The sequence below is a fragment of the Rhinopithecus bieti genome, unplaced genomic scaffold (assembly GCF_001698545.2).
Source record: "Rhinopithecus bieti isolate Rb0 unplaced genomic scaffold, ASM169854v2 scaffold_14232, whole genome shotgun sequence".
Taxonomy (NCBI): domain Eukaryota; kingdom Metazoa; phylum Chordata; class Mammalia; order Primates; family Cercopithecidae; genus Rhinopithecus; species Rhinopithecus bieti.
Window position 1 is genome coordinate 1241433 of NW_016807906.1, and position 8431 is coordinate 1249863.

General features: G+C 46.0%; 1 protein-coding gene across 1 annotated transcript in view; it reads right to left on the reverse strand.

Annotated features, from left to right (window-relative positions):
- The window catches only part of F13A1 (coagulation factor XIII A chain), a 160983-nt gene that overhangs the window by 15094 nt on the left and 137458 nt on the right, over positions 1-8431 (reverse strand). The window contains exon 13 of the mRNA XM_017884150.1: positions 8268-8428. Coding sequence (XP_017739639.1) covers positions 8268-8428 — 161 coding nt within the window. The remainder of the gene's footprint in view (positions 1-8267; positions 8429-8431) is intronic.

Below are 8431 nucleotides of genomic sequence, written 5' to 3' on the forward strand. Positions count from 1 at the left end.
ACATGGGGCTGGAGCCAAGGTACAACTGTGCAAAGTGGAAAGGGACCCCCCTTTTTGGGGGTCCTGGCTTCATGCCAGGCTGCAGGGCTTGATGGTTGGCAAGTGGGCTGCACTGGGTCCCCTCACTTTCTCCTTCCCACCCCCAGATGGGCACAATTTGCAAAGGAGTAAGTGTTGGCCTGGGAAGCCGCCCAGAGGAAGGTCCCTGCCTGCTCTCTGGGGTCAATAGTGACACTTCCCATGGGTCTTGTGTTATCTATACAATGCCCCACCAAACAGTGTCGGTCATGTAGACATTCTGTTTGTTGAAGTCAATTTCTGTGGGTTAAGCCTCTTTCACAGGGCCCATGTACACTGTCCTTACAAGAAGAGCACCCCAGGCTCTGTGTAAGTGCTGGTTAGCTCAGGTTAAAACAGAGCAACTGCACTCCTGGAGCTGTTCCAGGTGAGCCAGTGCTGAAAGAAAATGGTAGCAATCTTACCCCATTTCAGAAAAACACAACAAAAATGTTCTCACTGTTGGCTGGGCGCAAAGGCTCACGCCTGTAATCTGGCACTTTGGGAGGCCAAGGCGAGTGGATCACCTGAGGTCAGGAGTTCGAGACCAGCCTGGCCAACATGGTGAAACCCTGTCTCTACTAAAAATGCAAAAATTAGTTGGGCGTGGTGGTGGGCGCCTGTAATCCCAGCTATTCGGGAGGCTGAGGTAGGAGAATTGTTTGAACCCAGGAGACGAGGTTGCAGTGAGCCGAGATCGCACCACGCACTCCAGCCTGGGCAACAGAGCAAGACTCTAAGAAAAAAAGAAAGAAAGAAAATGTTCTCACTGTTGAATTTTTCTCTGGTAATGTTTTGTTTTCGTTTTGTTTTGTTTTTTGAGTCTTGCTCTGTCACCCAGGCTGGAGTGCAATGGCAGGATCTTGGCTCAACTGCAGCCTCTGTTTCCTGGATTCAAGTCATTCTCCTGCCTCAACTTCCTAATTAGCTGGGATTACAGGCACGCACCACCACAGCCTGGCTAATTTTTGTATTTTCAGTAGAAACAGGATTTAACCTTGTTGGCCAGGTTCTTCTCAAACTCCTGACCTCAAGAGATCCACCTACCTTGGCCTCGCAAAGTGCTGGGATTACAGGTGTGAGGCACTGTGCCCGGCCTCTCTGATAATGGTGTTGAAAGCTCTAGGCATTTGCTACAGTTTATTTACAGAGTGGGCACCAAATAACTATATGAAGAATGGATGAATGCAAGAGTGACTAAATAAAGAGATAAATAAAAACTGGAAAGTCATTCAGCTAATGGACAAAATAAGTAGAGAGCAAATGCAGTCAATTGTCCTAATTTTTTTTTTTTTTTTTGAGACGGAGTCTCGCTCTGTCGCCCAGGCTGGAGTGCAGTGGCCGGATTTCAGCTCACTGCAAGCTCCGCCTCCCGAGTTTATGCCATTCTCCTGCCTCAGCCTCCCGAGTAGCTGGAACTACAGGCGCCCGCCACCTCGCCTGGTTAGTTTTTTGTATTTTTTTTTAGTAGAGACGGGGTTTCACCATGTTAGCCAGGATGGTCTCGATCTCCTGACCTCGTGATCCGCCCGTCTTGGCCTCCCAAAGTGCTGGGATTACAGGCTTGAGCCACCACGCCCGGCCCAATTGTCCTAATTTTAAAAGTTTTTTTTTTGAAAAATTTGGAGACACCTGTTTGCTTATGCTTGTAACTTTAAAAATCACATGCATAAAAAATGGTTATGTTTTCTCCTAGCAAAATTGTTCCTAGTTCATATGAGAAAATTAGTTCTATCAGTGCTTGCTGACATCCTGCAAAGGCTGCAGGACTTTTTCCACGTGAGAATACCACAGAAGTGCTGGCTCCTGAGCTGCTTTAGAATGGCAGGTACTGAGTAGAGATCACTGAAGGAACATGTGAGCATCTCCTCTCTCCCCCAGGCCTTACATCAGGATCTCCAAGGCAGGCCTTCCTGCATGAGGAAGGCCCCATTCCACAGGGAATGCTGCATACACTCAACACCTGGTGACCAGAGATTCAAGAGATTCCATGCCACTAGGTGAGGGCCACATTCAGGCCACTGGCCCACTTCAGTCCAGTGGCCCACACACTGCTCTAAGCAACCCCCAGGCATTGATGGGACTACGGAGGAGAAAGGGAACATTTACCAGCAGCTACTAGGCTTGGACACGGGCCATGTATTCTCACAAATGTTGCTACAGATGTGAATCCCCCCAAGGCTGTGTTTTATATGTGCCTGTACTTAACAGGCGGAGCAGTATAATCATAGTGTATTCATTTTGCAAAGGGGATACTGAGGTTCAGAGAGAGAGGATGTGTGTGTGTGTGTGTGTGTGTGTGTGTGTGTGTGTATGTGTGAGAGAGAAAGAGAGAGAGAGAGCAAGCAACACATGGGAAGGCAGAGAAAAATTCTATGTCTGATTGTAATGAAATTTTCTTTTCTCGTCAAAATATTTTGATAGCATGGGGAAAGAGACGTGTGCTCATTAAAGTTTAATGACTGTCTCTCTCTGCCTGCTTCCATGTGAGGATCACACATTCTGACTCACATATGGTGGGTGCTGGGAATGGTTGACTGGGAGCACAATTGAGCTCAGTCTCCATCTTTATCACCACAGGGACCAGTGAAATCCATGACTGGGCCCACTGGGATGCACAAACAGGCAGCCACTGGCCTGCTTTGGTTGACAGTGACTTGGATTCAGACATGTGAGCCCAATATTGTTCCAGATTGGCCTAGATTTGCTCTAAAGGGGAATCAGGTAAGAACAGCTGGAAACTCCAGTTCCAAGGCTGAGTTGGGTACTTCCCCGAGAAGACAATGCTTTGGGCAAAGGCTTTGAAGAGAAGGGAGGAAGGAAAATGTGGCTCCAACTTGTGGGAGAGTGGAGTTGACGATCATGTTACATTCCTATTCTAGCAACTCCCCTGAAGCCTCTTTGTTCACAGAGTCGATGATAAAGCTCTCATCCAAAATTGTAGACTCCCCTCAACATAGCCCTAAACTATCTTTCTCAGGTTACCCTTACTCATCCCTGCTCCCAGCCTCCACCCCAACCAAGGCACACTTCTCACTTCTCCACCTCCCTTCTAGCCCTTGCTAACATTTTCTTCCTAGCATCTGAAGGGGTCTCTCCATCCGTCTCTACTGGTTGAATATTATCCGTTCACGGGGGACCATTCATCTTTCTACAGTCTTATTTCTTCATGTCCCACACCACTCAAGTGTGGGTGATCTCTCCTCCTTTGAATACAAAACTCTCTGCAAAGTCAATGACCGCCTCTGCTTTGTGTGATAGTTCCACTATAGCCCAACGGCTGCCAGCACAGACTTCCGAGTCAGGAAGACCTGGGCCAGAAGTGTCTCCCCTTCCCTCAGTAGGCACGTGATCACGGGCCAGTTACTAATAAACAGCAATAATGGCAATAATAGCAGCAACCAACGTATATAGTTATGCGCTGTGACTCAGGCATCCATTGACTCATAACATACTCACAAAGACCCCAGAAAGAGAGTTACCATTGCTTTTGACTTACAGATAAGAACATAGAAGCCAAGAGAGGTGGAATGATCTGTCCATCAAACAGTTATGATGTTCAGAAAACAAGCTTTAAACTCAGATAGTTTGGTTCCAGAGCCCATGTTCTGACCACTGTGCTACAAGGCACTGCCTTCTCTGGTCCTCTCAGTTTTCTAATCAGTAAAACAGGGGTTATAGTAACGTCCTCCTTGTAGGATGGTAGAGAGGGTTAAATAAGATCCCAGCAGAAAGGCGTTTAATAATGTAGTGCTTAATAAATCATAGCTGCTGTCATCATAATCACCAGGGGCTGGTCCCAACCCTTCTCGTGACTGAGCTGAGCAGGAAGGGCTGTGGTCTCCTCTCTGTCTCTCACATAATTGCACCCTGTGCCTGGCACATTTGCCCGCAGCAACCTTGAGGCTCAGTCAGTTGTGTGTCCATCCAGGCTCAAAGAGGTTGAAAAAGGGTGTAAGCGTTTTCTTAGAATTTACAGAAATATGTCCTATGTAATTCTGGACCTCTGAGCCATTGTGGTTTTGTACTTTTACTGCATTTAGCTCTCTTTCCAAGTCCTCATTGTTTAAAAAACTTTTATTTTAAGTTCAAGGGTACATGTGCAGGTTTGTTATATAGGCGAATTTGTGTCATGAGGGTTGTACAGATGATTTTGTCACAAAGATATTAAACCTAGTACCCATTAGTTATTTTTCCTGATCCTCTCCCTCCTCCCACCCTCCATTCTCCAACAGGACCCCGTGTGTGTTGCTTCCCTCTATATATCCATATGTTCCCATCTTTTAGCTCCCACTTATAAGCGAGAACATGCAGTATTCAGTTTTCTCTTCCTGTGTTAGTTTGCTAAGATAATGGCCTCTGGCTCCATTTGTGTTCCTGCAAAGGACATGACCTCATCCTTTCTTATAGCTGTGGCTGCATTGTGTCCAGTCTACCACTGATGGGCATTTAGGTTGATTCCATGTGTGTGATATTGTGAATAGTGCTGCAATAAACATATATGTGCATGTATCTTTATGATAGAATGATTTATATTCCTTTTGGGTATATACCCAGTAATGGGATTGCTGGGTCAAATGGAATTTCTGTATTTCAGGAATCGCCACACTGTTTTCCACAAGGATTGAACTAGTTTACACTCCCACTAACCATGTATAAGTGTTCCTGTTTCTCCACAACCCCACCAGTACCTGTTATTTTTTGACTTTTTAGTTATAGCCATTCTGACTGGTATGAGATAGTATCTCATGGTGGCTTTGATTTGCATTTCTCTGATGATTGGTGATGTTGCCAATATCCAGCATCTATAAGGAACTTGAACATGTTTACAGGGAAAAAACAACCCCATTAAAAAGTGGGCAAGGGACAGGAGCATATACATGGCCAACAAGCATATGAAAAACAAAAAAGCTCATGGAGGCTATAATTCTTAGCAAACTAATGCAGGAACAGAAAACGTAATACCACATGTTCTCACTTACAAGTGGGAGCTAAATGATGAGAACTTATGAACACACAGAAGGAAACAACAGACACTGGGGTCTACTTGAGTGAGGAGGGTGGGAGGAGGGAGAGGAACAGAAAATATAACTACTGGGCACTGGGCTTAATGCCTGGGTGATGTAATAATATGCACACCAAACCCCTGTGACACGTGTGTATCTACATAACAAACCTCATATGTACCCTCAAACCTAAAATAAAAATAGAAAGAAAGGAAAGAAGGAAAGGTAGGAAAGAAGGAAGGAAGGAAGGAAGGAGGAAAACTAATTCAACAATCGAGTTTTGTTTTATACAATTTATCTGACTCCTCCCCCTAGGCCTCCTTTGGAATATTTCAACTTGAAGTTTTCTTATTACTCTCCTCTCCCCTTTTTTTTCTCTTCTCCTTTCCATTCTCCCTCCTTTTTCCCTCCTGTCCCTTCCTCTTCTCTTCTGTTCTCTCCTTTTCCCTCCTGTGCCCTCCTCTTTTCTTTCCTCTTTTTCTCCTCTCCATCCTCTCCTCCCCTCCTTCCCTCCTTTTCTCCTCTGTTCTCTCCTCTCCCCTCTGTTCTTCTCTCCTCTCCCTCCCTTCCCCTTCCTTCTCCCCTCCCCTGCTGTGACTCTGCATTTCACATCTCCAGGAGGCTAGGGGACCCCCGGTCCATAGGCCAGAGCTTCTGCACCCAAGCCCTCTCACAGCTCCGTGACTCCTGGGTGGTCCTTAGGGTGTGAGTGCTTTACCCAGGAGCACTTCTACTCAATGTGGATTTAGGTTATCCTTGGAGTTAGTAGGGCTAATGGTTAAAGGACAGTTTATGGGATGATGCCCCATTCCACCTTTTTGAACAAACTTGGCATGGACAGAAGCCAGAATTTCCATCTCTCTCATGCTCTCTTCCCTATCAAATGTCTCTACTTCTAAATAAGTTTCCTCCAGGAGCAGCATCTCTGATTCCTTTGTGGAAGGAAACAGAAAACAAAATAACTCTCCGTTTAAAGTACTCTCTCCATGCCCGGGTCTGCTAACTTGTGGGATAAGGTATTCTGATTGTGCTCCTTGGGAATTAAACTGCTCTTTATGTAAGCCCAGAAGATAACTAACAAATAATCCTTCAAATTAATAGTGCCTAAAAGATGAAAGTTATCAGTTTCCTTCATACATCCGGTTTATTATCAGTGGTGCAACTAAATTCTATTTTCTGCTGTGGTTTGAGCACTTCACAGCTTGGGAAGGCTCTCTCCTGAGACCTTTGCAGGGACAGGCCGTCACTTCATAATTAGGTACACATGCAGGCCTTGCTGCTGGTGGGGAAGGCTCAGGGTTGAGCTCATAAATGAAACCTGCTCAACGGCCCACAGGGTAGCAAAAGCTGCTTCCACCAAGCGGCTGGGACAGGCCTGCAGTAGCAGCTGCCACATGTCTGTAGGAAGAGCCAGCTGTGAAGAACAGCTTCGGGGTTAGGGCGTCCTGCACCTTAAGCAATTAACTTCACATTCTCATGGATGACGGTACCTCCGCAGCAACCCTAATTCCCACCTCTCCATTTTGCATTTGTTTCTGACTTTGCCTGCCAACCCTGCACATCCTCATTTTCATTCTTTCTTTTTAACCTTCCTGTGGAGATAATGCCATGGTGGGCCTGTGGGCCATGACAGAGGCGAAGGAACCAGAGACATGACAATGTAGGCCTTTGTAGAAAAGAATGGCCTGGTGTTCTGCTCCCTGATGGGCATTACATGCCTGTGAGCTTGGGTGGGCCTTGCCTTGGGGTGTCTCACTGTGTCAATCACACAGAACCAGGCCATAAGAATAGTTGAAGGAGCGGGTTCACAGCCCTGCTTTTGCAGCCAGCCTGCTGGGGTTGGAAGCCCAGCTCCACCATTTGCTGGCTGTATGGCCTTGGAGGAGCTATAAAATCTCTCTGTGCTTCAGTTTTCTCATCTGTAAAGGGATGCCAATACTCTTTACCTTGCGGGGTTGTTGGTGGTTGAAAATGCACCCATGTAAAGTGCTTTAAAAACAGTGTCTGGAGCCCAGTAGTTACCCAAGGAACACTGCCATTCTGAATGCTGCACAGCAGCCATTAGCTTTCCAAATGATACACAGCAAAGGATTCATGAGAAGCAAGGACTACCCTCACCCTGCCCACCTCTAGGACCATTAAAATATGATCAACTTTATAAAGCTTTGATTTATCTACCACCTTAGAGCAATGTAGTTTAGCAGGATCTGTGCTAATTGCTCTTAATCACTTCAAGAAGATTGTTCTCCGGAGACTAGGGAAGGGCTCTATGCCCTGGATAAGGGCTGCATGAGATGTCACTTCTCAGGGTCTCTGCCAGAGGCCTGGGTTCCTGCTTCAAGGGCAGGAAGGTGTCTTATGGATTTAACCACAGAACCCCCAGAAACTACAGCAGTGGGTCTGAGAAGTAGGAGCACGTGGGCTCCCACATTTGTCTCCCACTCTCATGCACCCTCGGCCTTCCTCTGCCAAGTCTCTTGAGCCACTTGGGCAGAGATTTGTGGTGATCACTGGAGAGGCACCATGAAAACTACTGATCAAAAAGGCAACAAAACCTATGGTGATAGAAGTCAGAAAAGTTATTATCTTGGTGATGGTCCAGGGGGTTATTGGCTAGAAAAGGCATGAGGGAACTTTCTGGGGGTGTTTGAAATCCTCCATTTCTTCATCTGGCTCATGGTTGCAAGGCACACACACACACAAAATCATCATCAAGCTGTATATTTTGATCTGTGCAATCTACTGTCCACAATTATACCTCCATAAACAAAATTACTGTCCAAAATGTTGCAGGCAGTTTATCTACCTCTTATAGCATGCCTGACCCACTTTATTCTGGAGACAATGAAAGTTCTAAGTATCTGTAGCCACTACACATCTTTATCTTCCTCCACAAGTGTGTTTATACCCACAGGTTATATTTATATCTGCAACCACATCTATATATTTAAATCTGGAGAGGAGAGAAAAGTGTTATATGTATGTGTCTATATATAGGGCAGTTTACTTCTTTCAAAGAACACGAGGATCCTAGCACTGGTATTTTTTTGTTTTGTTTTGAGCAGGACATTCATTCACACACACACACACACACACACACGCACACACACACACACACACACACACAGAAGCACACACACGCACACATGAACAGTAAGTCTGCGTGCCTTTCTCTCTGTTCCAGGATGAGACGCTAAGACTGACCTTGATGATGAGCTCAGGGATGGTCAGCACGGTGGACTTCTGCTTAGCCAGAACATCCCTGGTCTCATTGATGCGAGCTGTGACAAAGAAGTGCAGGGATGCTTGTTCCAGCAGCTGACCCATGTACTCGCCGGCTTGGATCAGTACCGCCTCTTTCTTGACTG